Raw genomic sequence first — 13862 nt, 5'->3', positions numbered from 1 at the left:
ACTTTTATTTCATTTAGCTTTAGATTTGCAGAAATGTTGAAAGAATATTATAGAGATCTCCTGTGTACCCTGTACCCAGTTTCCTCTGTTGTTCATATCACTATGGTACATTTGTCACAACTGGGTAACCAACATTGGCACATTACTAGACTCCACAGTTTTTAGGGGGTTTTCTTAGTTTTTACCTACTTAGTTTTAGGGGGTTTTCTGTCTGGGATGTCATCCAGCATACCACATTGCATTTAGTCATCATGTCATCTTAGATTCCTCTGGGCTGTGACAGTTTCTCAGACTTTACTTGTTTTTGATGATCTTGACAGTTTTAAAGAGTACATTTCAGGTATTTTGTCCTTCAATTTGGGTATGTGTAATATTTTTCTCATGGTTAGACAGAGGTTATCAGTTTTGAGGAGGAAGACCGCAGAGACAAAATGCCATTCTCATTACATCATGTTAAGGGAACATGCTACTAACATGAGTTATCACTGTTGATGTTGACCTTGATCACCTGGCTGAGACTTGTCAGGTTTCTCCATTGCAAAGTTACTCCTCTCATAATCCCCCTTCCAGACTGCACACTTTAAAATGAATTGTATTGTATTCCACACTTACCTTAAGTGTATTCCACACTTATAGAGAATTATGCTTCATTTCCTTGAGACTAGAATATCTACAAAAATTACTTGGAATTCTGCATAGGAGATTAAAATTATTAACTTTTGTTTGCAGGTTAACATTAATAAACACTTTTTTTTTTTTTTTTTTTTTTTTGCAGTATGCGGGCCTCTCACTGTTGCAGCCTCTCCCGTTGCGGAGCACAGGCTCCGGACGTGCAGGCTCAGCGGCCATGGCTCACGGGCCCCGCCGCTCCGCAGCATGCGGGATCTTCCCGGACCGGGGCACAAACCCGTGTCTCCTGCATCGGCAGGCGGACTCTCAACCACTGCGCCACCAGGGAAGCCCTCAAATACATTATTTTATGGTCCCTGCTCAGAGAGTTTGCAATCAGGTTGGGGAGATCAGACTAATAGAGGAATAGTTATTGACTTATGAAAACATTGTAAGAAATGTAATTTTGTACACTCATGTTCACAACGGCATTATTCACAATAGCCAAAAGATGGAAGCAACCCAAATGTCCATTGAAAAATGAACGAATAAACAAAATGTGGTATATGCATAAAATGGAAGATCACCTTAAAAGGGAAGGGGAGTTCCCCGGTGGCCTAGTGGTTAGGATTCCAGGCTTTCACTGCCGTGGCCCAGGTTCAATCCTTGGTTGGGGAATTGAGATCCCCCATAAGCCTTGCGGTGAGGCCAAAAAAAAAAAAAAGGAAGGAAACTCTGCCACATGCTACAAGATGGATGAACGCTGAGGACACTATCCTATGTGAAATAAGCCAGTCAGTAAATGACACATACTATATGATTCTACTTATCTGAGTTACCTAGAATAATCAAATTCATGGAGACAGAAAGTAGAACTGAGGTTGCCAGGGGCTGGGAGGGAGGGGGAAAACAGAGTTGTTGTTTAATGGGTACAGAGTTTCAGCTTTGCAAGATAAAAAGCGTTCTGGAGATGGATTGTACAACATTATGAACATACTCAACACTACTGAACTGTATACTTAAAAATGGTTAAGATGGGGCTTCCCTGGTGGCGCAGTGGTTGAGAATCTGCCTGCTAATGCAGAGGACACGGGTTCGAGCCCTGGTCTGGGAAGATCCCACATGCCGCGGAGCAACTAGGCCCGTGAGCCACAACTACTGAGCCTGCGTGTCTGGAGCCTGTGCTCCGCAACAAGAGAGGCCGCGATAGTGAGAGGCCTGTGCACCGCGATGAAGAGTGGCCCCCACTTGCCACAACTAGAGAAAGCCCTCGCACAGAAACGAAGACCCAACACAGCCAAAAATAAAAATTAATTAATTAATTTAAAAAAGTACAGATTCCCAGCCCCACTGTAGACTTTAAAAAAAATGGTTAAGATGTTATGTTTTATGTTACATGTATTTTACCACAATTAAAACATTTTTGAAGATACATAATTTTGAATAGGAGGATTTTTAAATAACTTGCCCTCCAATAGGGACCCACAGTTATACTGTAGATCAGAGACTGCAAAATAGCACTCTGTATGGTTCTTAAAACTATGAATTGCCAACATTTAAAAATCAGGAGATGATACATAATAATCAGGATTTCTGGCTTCTTTGAAAAATTGGATGATTTGGCAGCATAAGTCCAAGGGTGTCACATGGCAACAGTCAGCTGGAGCTGACCAGTACTTGCCACCTGGAGACACGTCACTCTGCTGCAGTTTTCTGCAGCCCCACCATCTGTGCTGTTGTCACACCTTGCCCATCTCACTCATTTTCATAGCCAGCATGACTCCCTAAAAATAGTGATTGGTTGGTGAGTTTTCTCCTGCTTAGTGAACACTAGTACAGTGGTGTCTCAATCCTCCACCACCTAGTTTCCCTGTGCAACCCTATAACAGAGAGAAGTTTAAAACTCAGAACCTCATGTACTTAAGGTACCAAAATAACAAGTCACTTGGCAGTTCCTCTGAAACCTTCATCTAAGCCCACACTTCCTCAGTGTAGCCCAAAGGAGCTGAGGAGAACCAGAACAAACTTTCTCTATGAAATCTTCTGGGGAGAGAAGGCTCTGCCAGAACTCAGCTTTGGTTTTGAAAGCACCATTTTAAGAGCACCTTGATCCAGTCTATTGTGATTCCTACCTCACTCCTGCAGCAAGCCACGGTCACTCCTGCAGTCTCAAGGAAAAGGGCTTTCAAGTATTCAAACCAGGCATGTCTAACGAAGAGTCCAAAACTTTAGCACAAACAAAACCAGACATGGTACAGGAAGGCTGCCACTAAAGTCCCATACTACTTTTATCCCACCTGTGCAGAGCTGTGACTACCCCCATGTAAAAGGCTTGATGGGACTTCCCTGGTGGTCCAGTGGTAAAGAATCTGCCTTACAATGCAGGGGACGTGAGTTCAATCCCTGGTCAGGGAACTAAGATCCCACATGCCACGGGGCAACTAAGCCTGCGCGACATAACTACTGAGCCCGCGTGCCTCACCTAGAGCCCATGCACCATAACTACAGAGCCCACGTGCCCTGGAGCCTGTGTGCCACAACTAGAGAAGAGAAAACCTACACAACACAACTAGAGAGAAGTCCGCGCCGCAAGGAAAGATCTCGCATGCCTCAACAAAGATCCTGCATGCCGCAACTAAGACCCAACGCAGCCTAAAATAAATAAATAATAAATAAATCTTTAAAAAATAAAATAAAAGTCTTGTCTACCTCCTAGATGCCTCTATTTCACATACAGAACTACATCCAGCTTTGGAAAAGGATTCTAGGTAACAATTCATATTTGGTACAATCTGTGTTAGATACTCAAGGTAGTCCTAAAGCCAGGCTTTCAGGCCACCAACACAGAACCACTTTGGGATGCTCACTGAAACTCTCCATTATAAGCAATGGCTTACACTTCCATTATGTGTGCTAAGGCCAGGGAAGAAGGAAGTGTGTAGTCTAGAAGGGGGCCTCATTTGCTCCCTTCTGGGGTTATAGGTCAGAGCCTAAGGTACACAAAGGCTGATTCCCCTGATCACACCTATTCATACATGGCCCACCCAGGGTGTGAAAGGACACTCTCACCCTTGTGGGATGTGAAGGAGAGGCCATGCCCATATGTTATGTGGCTGTGACGGATGTTTTTTGGTTGCCTTCCTAGCATCTAGGTCCCTCTTACTACTACCTAGGGCCCCAACTTTCTCAGGTATGAAGTTTGGGTGGGATGAAGCCCATCTCCAGCCCCAGGGAGAACCAATTAGTATATCTCATACCCCTGGCCACAGTTCAAGGGTGAACATGGGATCAAGGGTGAACAAGGCTAAATTCTTGGACTTTTAATTGAGCGATCAGAAAAACACAATTTGCTTTCTCCTGAGGCTCATGAACAGGGTATATATAGATTCAGGAGGTTGGACATCATCTTGGGTCCACAGTGACCCAAGAATGGGTCACTGCCTGAGAATGAAGACAATGGTCACTGAGATAAGCAACATAAAGGAACCTCCACCCTGGATCATTTGGTTGTATGAGCTAACAAATCCCCCATTTGGCTTCAACCAGTTTGGGTTAGGTTTTTGATCACTGGCAACAGAAAGGATCCTAATTGAGACCCCAGTGAACACAACTTGACCCAGCTAAGTTTTGATGGTCTCTGCTCTAATCACCAGTATTTTCAATTCTTTTTAAGACAGATCAACCTGGCTACAACTGCATTAGAGTTTACTTGACGTGAAAAGAAATTCTCGATATTTACATATTTTAGCATAAAATTCTATTTAGTGGTTTACATTATACTTCTTTTTACGCAAATCTTTTAAAAGGAAATTCAATCTTCTGATTTTAAGAAATGCAAATGTGGGGCAATGATGTATCCACCTAAGGATTTTCTTTTGTAATGGAAAATGTTTTTAAAGGTGAAAAATAGGGATTTTTTTTATTGTCAAAAGATAAAAGTAAAATTATTTTTTAAGGTACAGGCATTGGAAACAGTTTCACTATATGCCATTATTAAGCATTCTCTATCTGATTGTTAGAAATTATTCATTTCCTCAAAGAGAGAATAAATTGGTTGGGGATGAAATCTCATACTATGCACATTCTTTGCCAAGGCAAACGCTCAACATTTCAGAGCCATGAGAATGCTTCTGCATTTGAGTTTGCTGGCTCTTGGAGCTGTCTACGTTTGTGTCATTGCTGTAGAAAGTCCCATGAATAGACTGGTGGCAGAGACCTTGCTACTGCTCTCCACTCATCGAACTCAGCTGATAGGTGACGGGGTAATTTTCTTTTTGATTCCTACAGTCTTTAAAATATATAGGTAATCATTTGTGGTGGCTAATTTTTAAAGATCTGTCATTAATCATGAAATTATGAGAGTGTTAGTACTATATAATTGATAACCATATTACTAGCAAGAATTTTACTAAAAGTTATGAGTGCTAGAGTGCTTTAAACATGAATATATTTTCTTTCCTTTTCAGAACTTGATGATTCCTACTCCCGAACATACAAATGTAAGTTAAATCAAGATTTGATAAATGATTGAGTGAATAAGTAAATTTCATATTTTAAGCTATAAAGCATTAGTTATCACTGGAATGATTTAATTTTCTCCATTTTGTTTTTGTGTGTGTGGATGCAAATGTATGTACTTATAAATATTAGGAATAACTTTACAAGTAGAATTCATTAAACAAGTGGATCAGGCCCTTTGGTGATGTTGTCAGTTCTCCATCTCAAAGAGCCTCATGTAAGGCATTCTTTTTTTTTTTTTTTTAGGTATTTAATGTCTTTTTCTTCACTATATGCTTTTTAAATTTTATTTATTTTTTTAATTGAAGTATAGGTGATTTACAATGTTGTGTTAGTTTCAGGTATACAGCAAAGTGATTCAGTTATATATATATATATATATATATATATATATATATATATATATATACACACACATATGTCTGTTCTTTTATATATATATTATTTTTCAGATTCTTTTCCCATATAGATTATTACAAAATATTGAGTAGAGTTCCCTGTGCTATACAGTAGGTCCTTGTTGTTTATCTAGTTTATATATAGTAGTGTGTATATGCTACTCTCAAATTCCTAATTTATCCCCCCCGACCTTTCCCCTTTGGTAACCATAAGTTTGTTTTCTATGTCTGTGAGTCTGTTTCTGCTTTGGAAATTAGTTCCTTTGTATCATTTTTTAAGATTCCACATATAAGTGATATCATATGGTATTTGTCTTTCTCTTTCTGACTTCCCTTAGTATGATAATTCTAGGTCCATCCATGTTGCTGCAAATGGCATTATTTCATTCTTTTTTATGGCTGAGTAGTATTCCACTGTATATATGTACCACATCTTCTTTATCCATTCATTTGTTGATGGACATTTTGGTTACTTCCATGTCTTGGCTATTGTAAATAGTGCTTCTTTCTGGAAGAATTCCATACTGGGTGAGAGAGGCCTCCTAGTCTCCATTCAACTCTATCTATGGCTTTCCTCTCACTCTCATGTCTTTCTGAAAGTTTAGCAAGTTAGGTTTATATTTTTAAAATCATGGTCAGTAGACATTAAAATATACAATGAAAAAAATAAAATAAAATATACAATGAATGCCCTATATTAATATATGTGTCATTTCCACATATTTAAATTATTATGACCATATAATGGAATTGTATACATTTGGAGTATGTCATGGTTGTATTAAAATGTAAAATATATGATTTAATTAGTCTAAATAGAATAAAATTACCAGCTAGAACTACAAAAGGAAACTCATGGGAGCTCAATCAGTATTGTAGTTGCATTATACTTCCTAAACATTTTAATTTCGGTTAAGGAGTTAATTTATATCATTTGTAAAACTCCTCAGTAGTTATATAAACTTTATCTACTTTTGGAAATTATATCTCAGTGTGAAGTGGTTTGCCACTTGGAAAAGGAACAAGTAAAATATTCTTTGGAGAAGAGAACTCATGTAAACAACACAACTAACTTCTGGAACTAAATTTTTATACCTTGTTTTGATTATTTATAGTTTTTAAATCTTCCTCATTTAGCACCAACTATGCATTAAAGAAGTCTTTCAGGGAATAGACACATTGAAGAATCAAACTGCACAAGGGGATGCCGTGGAAAAACTATTCCAAAACTTGTTTTTAATAAAAGAATACATAATAGACCTCCAAAGAGTAAGTTAAAAACATTTAGTGGAAACTTAAGTAAATTTGTCTGGCTCTGCCTATGTTTACAAGAATTGACAATTTCCTGCAATACTTACTGTCTACTCTTTTCACAGAAGAAGTGTGGAGGAGAAAGATGGAGAGTAAAACAATTCCTAGACTACCTGCAAACTTTTCTTAATGTGATAAACACCGAGTGGACAACGGAAAGTTGAGACCAACCTGTCTCACTGTAGCGAAAGATTCTGGAGGAGGAGAAGGATGTTTTACTGCAACAAGGATGAGGGCCAACCAAGGGTGGGGCCTTAATATTCAGTGTAATGAAACTTCAGAGGCAAAGTAAATATTTCAGGCATACTGCTACCTCACACAGGCAGAAAGTATAAAAACAAAATATTTGAGCTGTATTTCAGATATCAGAATCATTGAAGTATTTTCCATCAGTTTGCTCTAAGCAAAATAGATATATACTTTTATCTATCTTATTTAACATAACATTCTGTAAAATGTCTGTTAACTTAATATTATTTATGAAATAATTGAGAACTTGGAAAATTAATATTTATTTCACCTTAGGCTATGTTCCAATAAAACAAAAATAGACAACTCTGGTTCAATTTGTTGCTGGCCTTTGTCTGACTTCTGAAGTGAGCACAGTCTGTGTGAGAACATGCCAAGTTTGGAGAGCATTCCCATCTTCCAGGTGGCAGAAGTCGCAGGTTGCTAGGCATACCATGGGTGGATGAGATCTAGCAGGACTTAGTGGGGAAGGGGGTAGCAGGGACATGGGCAGGGGCTGGAGCCTGGTTTCCTCTCCATGGTATACCCAGAACCTAGGTTGGTGCAGGTAAAATGGGAGGTGATGAATGAATGATTATAAGGGCCTTCCAGAACTGGCCAGAGAATTAAAATGAGTTTCACGGCTTCCCCTGGGGAGGAAGGCAGTGTAGGAATCTGTATCTAGGTCTCTTCCCAGCCTATGAGAAGAATGTGGCAGGCCAATCCCACTGCCAGTTTGGGGAAGAAACGCTCCTTGTGGAGCCCAGAGCACTGTGACCTGGGGGTTCTTCACCTCACCTGACATTGTGGCATAACAATGGTCAGAGAAGCACTGGTAGGCAGTTATATTGGGGAGGCTAGGTTCTAGAGGTGCCCATCATCTGTATTCCCAGGGGCAGAGCAGCATTAGGCAGAATAACACTCCAATCTGCCTGTTTATGACTATCAGTACCATAATTGGAAGTTCCTCTGCTTGAGGAAATTTCTTAAGGATTCAGAAAATATGTTCTTTAAGATATATTTTAAAACTGAGACCTGGAGGAGAGGCCCAGTAACAATATTCAGCTATGCCATTAATTCCTTCCTTCGCTTACTGATCACAGGCCCTACTGCATGCTGGGAGAGAGTTGTGGCCATGTGCTACAGGGCCTTACAGATGGTGCCATTACCCTGGGCATTATCTGCATAGATTGCACGTGTTGCGCTTGACTGCTTGTGTGAAGCAACTGCTCCTACTGTTTCTGGGTGTGGGAGAGGGGCCAGGGCAGTCAGACACAGATTCCCAGGTGGGAGAATACAAGTCCTTTTGTGCAAGAAGACATATTTCCCTTCCAGCACAAACACAGGTATGGTAGTCAGCACTCTGCTGTGGCTTAGGCTCCCAACTTGTGCACCCACCAAGCCCCAATAGCTGGGGCTGAGATGATGAAGAGGTGTCAGCACAGTACTACGCTGACTATTCTCGAAACTGACAGGAAACAGGAAACTCAATTTGAGAAGAGACTGAATGTCAATTTAATTCAATTCAGCAAATATTTATTGAGCTCCCATATGTTCCAGGACTGTTCTAGGGACTAAGATTTGTCAGTGAATAAAAAAGACAAAATTCCCTGCCCTTGTAAACTTATATTCTCTCTCAAAAAAGGTCATTTTCTAGCCAAGATATGGAAGCAACTTAAGTGTCCATCAACAGATGAATGGATAAAGAAGATGTGGTGTATATATTGATATATATGTACAATGGAATACTACTCAGTCATAAAAAAGAATGAAATTTTGCCATTTGTAACACGGATGGACCTGGAGGGTATTAGGCTTAGTGAAATAAGTCAGACAGAGAAAGACAAATACTGTATGTTATCACTTATATGTGGAATCTAAAAAGTTAAACAAACAAGTGAATATAACAAAAAAGAAACAGACTCACAGATATAGAGAACAAACAGTGGGGAGGGGAAGGGGGGCAATATGGGGGTAGGGGATTAAGAGGCACAAACTACTATGTATAAAATAAATAAGCTACAAGGATATATTGTACAGCACAGGGAAAACAGTCAATATTTTATAATTACTATAAATGGAGGATAATCTATTATACTCCATATAGAATTTTGAAAAATTTGGAATCACTATGTTGTACACCTGAAATTAATACTGTAAATCAACTATACCTCCATTAAAATAAAAATAAAATTAATTTGGCAGGGAAAAAAAGTCATTTTCCCACTTTTTTTATCAAGGTCCAATATAGTTATTGTGGATTTAAGGCTGGAATATCCTAAAGTCCCACTAATGAACTCTTACCAATCTACCATCTCAGAGAAGCTGAACGCAAACAGGGCTGTATGAAACTAACCAAAATGGGACTTCTTAGATCCACCAACGATTTTTAAGGCAGAAACAATGATTCTTCAGCTGATTCTACTTTCCCTGTAAAAGCAATGCCAACCAGATGGCCCCTGGACAGAAAGAGTGGGATTCTTACAAGTTATATCAACTGCTCCCTCACCTAGCCTGACTATTGTGGGGCTCCAGAACCTAGAGCATCAAAGGAGAGGGATTTGGAAGGCTCCAGGTTACAGGAAAACTTTCATGAGTCTTGCTTTTCCTCTCAAAGCTTATCCCAATAAAAGAGCATCTATTTGCGCTCTGTCTTAGTGATGTCGCTGTTATTGCCCAGTGGGAGGAGCCAGAGTGAAACATTAGGCTGGGTTTTGGAGGGCCACAGAGGAACCTTTCCAGAGAACACCTCAACACAATGCATCTAAAACCAAAGTCCCTCTTTGTAATCCATCCTCATCCCCTCAAACCTGCTGCTGCTGGTCCTCCTTGTCCTTCTTTCTCCTCTTCCATTGAGGTTCCCTATTTGGCTAATATAACCATGACTACCTTCCCATCACCTTTCTGGAAGACTCCCTGACTTTTACCCTCTGTGCCCTTCCATCCACCATTCAGCCTCGGAAATGTCTCTCCAGTTTCCCCTCTCCATCCCCGCTGCCTCAGTTGAGGCCCTTGCCTCTCACCTAGACTCAAGTCATCACCAGCTCCCTACTTTAGGCTCTCCTCATGACTGTCAAGTCAGGGCTTTTGATAAAATACACTCACGGCCATTATGTCACTTCTGGGCATAAAAACCTCTGGCTCTCAGGTCCATCTCCTTCACAGGTCATACCTTTGTCCCCTCCAAGCCCTGCCATTCAGAAATACAGGCATCTCTCACTAAACATTGCTGGCAAGAAAATGCTAACCAGGAGCCTCATTCTTATTATTTAAATGGGAAAAGTTTTCATGCATTACATCTCAATCCAAAATCCTCAACCAATTTTCCAAGCATAAAACACAAAACACTGTAAAATTCCTGTGTATAAGCAACAAGCTAACATGTTAGGTTGTAAAATATTTTAAAATTTATTTCTGTATTTATTTATTTAATATATTGTGGTAAAATAAGGATGTAAAATATTTAAAACTGTACTTCCTGATCACTAAACCATTAATATGGCCTCTTTATCCATATAACATGCTACATGTCCCTTTAGTTGACATTCAGAGCCTTTCCAATTGTCTTCTGTGAACTTTGATATGCTACCAATATATTTGGAGTAAACCTAAAGGCTTTCTCTGTTGAGCTCCCTCCCTCATCACTTTGTTTAAAAATGCATTGAGTTTTGGGGACATATATCTAATATTTTCCCTATGTAAGTATTGGTAGAAAAGGATTGTATTGAAAGGCATATATGTTCTTTTTTTTTCCTATTAGTTCTTTATTACAGATCTTTAAAAATTTTTTATTTATTTATTTATTTTTGGCTGTGTCAGGTCTTAGTTGCAGCACGTGGGATCTTTCCTTGTGTTGCACGGGCTTCTCTCTAGTTTTGGCATGCAAGCTCCAGAGCATGTGGACTCTGTAGCTGCGGCCCACAGGCTCTCTAGTTGTGGTGTGTGGGCTCAGTAGTTGTCCCGTGGCATGTGGGATCTTAGTTCCCCGACCAGGGATCAAACCTGAGTCCCCTGCATTGGAAGGCAGATTCTTAACCACTGGACCACCAGGGAAGTCCTGAAAGGCCTATATGTTCTTTGAAGAAATGTTCTACGTGGAAAACTGGGGAGAAGTTCTGTAGGGTATGCTAGCTCTTATTCTTCCCAGATTACCCAGGAGTTTTTACACCTCTGTGCTTTTGCCCACACTGTCTCAGCACATCTGTCTTTTCCCATGTGGGGAACATGCAATTGCCCTTTGGATGTTTTCATCCATCCCTCTATCTTGGCTCTCATAGTCTGGCTCCAGTACTACCTCCTCTTTGATTCTCTCCCTGGCTATTACTCCCAGCAGTATTAGGTGTCCTGCATTACTTTGGACATTCCTCTATCAGAGCTCTTGTTTTTATATTGTAGTATTTTCAGATCCACCTTATACAACTCTGAATATGTATCAGTCAGAATCATCTAAATGATGTTATAGTAATAAATCACCTCTGAATCCCAGCAGAAGGACACAACAAAAGTCTCTTTCTTAATCACACTATGGGTGTGGTCTGGGCAGCCCTGCAGAGCAGCTGTCCTCCAAGTGTTGGCTCAGTGTTCCAGGATGCTTCCATCCTATGGTACTGCCATATCAGCAACTGCTGTTGCCATTCCCTTGGAGAATCACACCTCAGTTCTTAAAAACTTCCACTTAAATCACATTGGTTAGATCAAGTCACAGCGCCATGAGTAACTTCGAGGGGTGGGAGGAAATACAATTCTCTCATGTGCTCAGAAAGAGAGGAGAATCAGACATACTAAAGGGTAACACTAATCTCTAATACAATAGACCCTCAACAGATGTTTGCAATGTTCCAATGTTTTGTCAAGGGAGGGAACCAAACTACCGTCTACTGACCGTTTACTGTGGTTAGGACTTCCTTAGACATTTTATATCACTATCTCAATTAATTCTCATCACAAGCCAATGTGAGATAAAATTATTCTTTTTTATGATATGGAATCAAAGGCTCGGAGAGTTTAAATTATTGGCCAAGGTTACACAGCTAATAAGTGATACAGCTGGGATTCAAACCCTGGTATGTCTCATTCCAACCCTCCCATAATTTCTTTTTTTTTTTTCTCCCTTAATTTCTGAGGAAGTCATATTCTCTTGGCCTTAAGAAATCAGTGAAGTAGAAAATAAGGCTGACCAACTTATTTACTCCTTTAAAAGCCCTGTCTCTAAGTTCAGTCTCATTCTGAGGTACCAGGCATTAGGGCTTCAACATACAAATTTTGGAGAATACAATTCAGTCCATAATACACATTAAAAAGAAACATTTTCCTCTAGCATCTGGGATGATACAGAGGCTTACCTCCACAAGGAGCAGACAGATCCCATGTTCCCTCCATTTTAGGGACCCACAGAAGTTAGAAACAGCAGGCTGTACATCTGAAAAACAAAGTGCTGACACACGTGTGGAAAAACCAACTCGGGAGGCTCCAGGGTTTTTCTGATGTAGTGCATCATGGACATTCCCACAAAGTAGCTTCCGTGAGGGCCTCTCAGGCAGGTCAGGCGAACCTCATGGCACCCTGGTATGTGCCCAGCCCCAGAGCCAGAAGCTGCACTCCTCTGTGGGCCCAAGTCCTGGTGAGTATTTCTCACTGAGAAAGTTCCCTATTATAGGTGACCCTAAACAAAGTCCAAGGCAAATGCCAGATGGCTTCCCTTCCTTCTACTCTGCAATCCATTCTCAGGGCTACTTATGAAACAGAGCTGAGCAGCCATTCCTCAGGATCCCCAACACCTTCTCCTAGGAAGAAGCCGTAGGAGATACTGAGGATAAAATTAGAACATCTCATGTGCATCTAATCAGAGTTCCAGAAAGAGCAAAGAGAATGGGGAAGAGGAAATATATGAGGAGACAATGGCTGAGAATTTTCCACTGTTGATGAAAACACCAATCCATGGCTTCAGGACATCTAGTGAATCAAGCAGGATAAATTAAAAGAAACCAATACGTAGATACATATAGTAAAAGCCTAAAACACCAAAGGGGGGAAAAAAGCACTTAAGAGCAGCCAGAGAGAAAAGATAGATTGCCTACAAAGGATATATAATTAGAGTGAGAGCTAATTTCTCAACAGCAAAAAATTAAAGCCCAGTAACAGCACAATGTTATATTCAAAATGTTAGAAAAAACTGTTAATCTAGAATTCCATGATCAGTGAAAATTTCCTTCAAAAATAAGGATGAACTAAAAATTTTTTTTAATTGAGTTTATTTTTTAGGGCAGTTTTAGGTACATAGCAAAATTGAACAGAAAGTACAGATTTCCCATATACTCTCTGACCCTACACATGCACAGCCTCCGCCACTATCCACATTTCCCACCAGAGTGGTACAGTTGTTATGATCTATGAACCTATACTGCTTATCATTACCACCGAAGTTTACATTAGGGTTCACTCTTGGTGTTGTATGTTTTATGAGTTTTGGCAAATGTATAATAACATGCATCTGCCATTATAGTGTCATACAGAATATTTTCACTGTCCTAAAAATCTCCTGGCTCCACCTTTTCATCCCTCCCTCCCTCCTAAGCCCTGGAAATCACTACTATTGTTACTGTTTCCATAGTTTTACGTTTTCCAAATGTCATATGGTTGGAATCATACAGTATGTACCCTTTCCAGATTGGCTTCTTTCACTTAGTAATATGCATTTAAGGTTCCTCCATGTCTTTTCATAGTTTGATAGTTCATTTCTTTTTAGTGCTGAATAATATTCCATTATCTGGATGTACCACAATTATTTATCCATTCACC

General features: G+C 39.9%; 1 protein-coding gene across 1 annotated transcript; it reads left to right on the top strand.

The window, feature by feature from the left end:
* The first annotated feature begins 4727 nt into the window (after positions 1-4727).
* IL5 (interleukin 5) lies at positions 4728-7000 on the top strand. The gene is made up of 4 exons (XM_060091924.1): positions 4728-4871; positions 5076-5108; positions 6663-6794; positions 6902-7000. Exons 1-4 carry the CDS (start codon positions 4728-4730, stop codon positions 6998-7000), a joined length of 408 nt encoding a protein of 135 aa, XP_059947907.1.
* The last annotated feature ends 6862 nt before the right edge of the window (positions 7001-13862 follow it).

Source organism: Mesoplodon densirostris, chromosome 3 (genome assembly GCF_025265405.1).
Source record: "Mesoplodon densirostris isolate mMesDen1 chromosome 3, mMesDen1 primary haplotype, whole genome shotgun sequence".
Taxonomy (NCBI): Eukaryota; Metazoa; Chordata; class Mammalia; order Artiodactyla; family Ziphiidae; genus Mesoplodon; species Mesoplodon densirostris.
The sequence above is the reverse complement of the archived record's forward strand: the minus strand, read 5'-3'. Positions and strand labels throughout refer to the sequence as shown.

Coding starts and splice junctions, on each gene's coding strand:
- IL5 (XM_060091924.1), top strand. CDS start 4,728: ATGAGAATGCTTCTGCATTTGAGTTTGCTGGCTCTTGGAGCTGTCTAC. Junction 4,872..5,075: donor CTCAGCTGATAGGTGACGGG/GTAATTTTCTTT, acceptor TTTCCTTTTCAG/AACTTGATGATTCCTACTCC. Junction 6,795..6,901: donor ACATAATAGACCTCCAAAGA/GTAAGTTAAAAA, acceptor CTCTTTTCACAG/AAGAAGTGTGGAGGAGAAAG.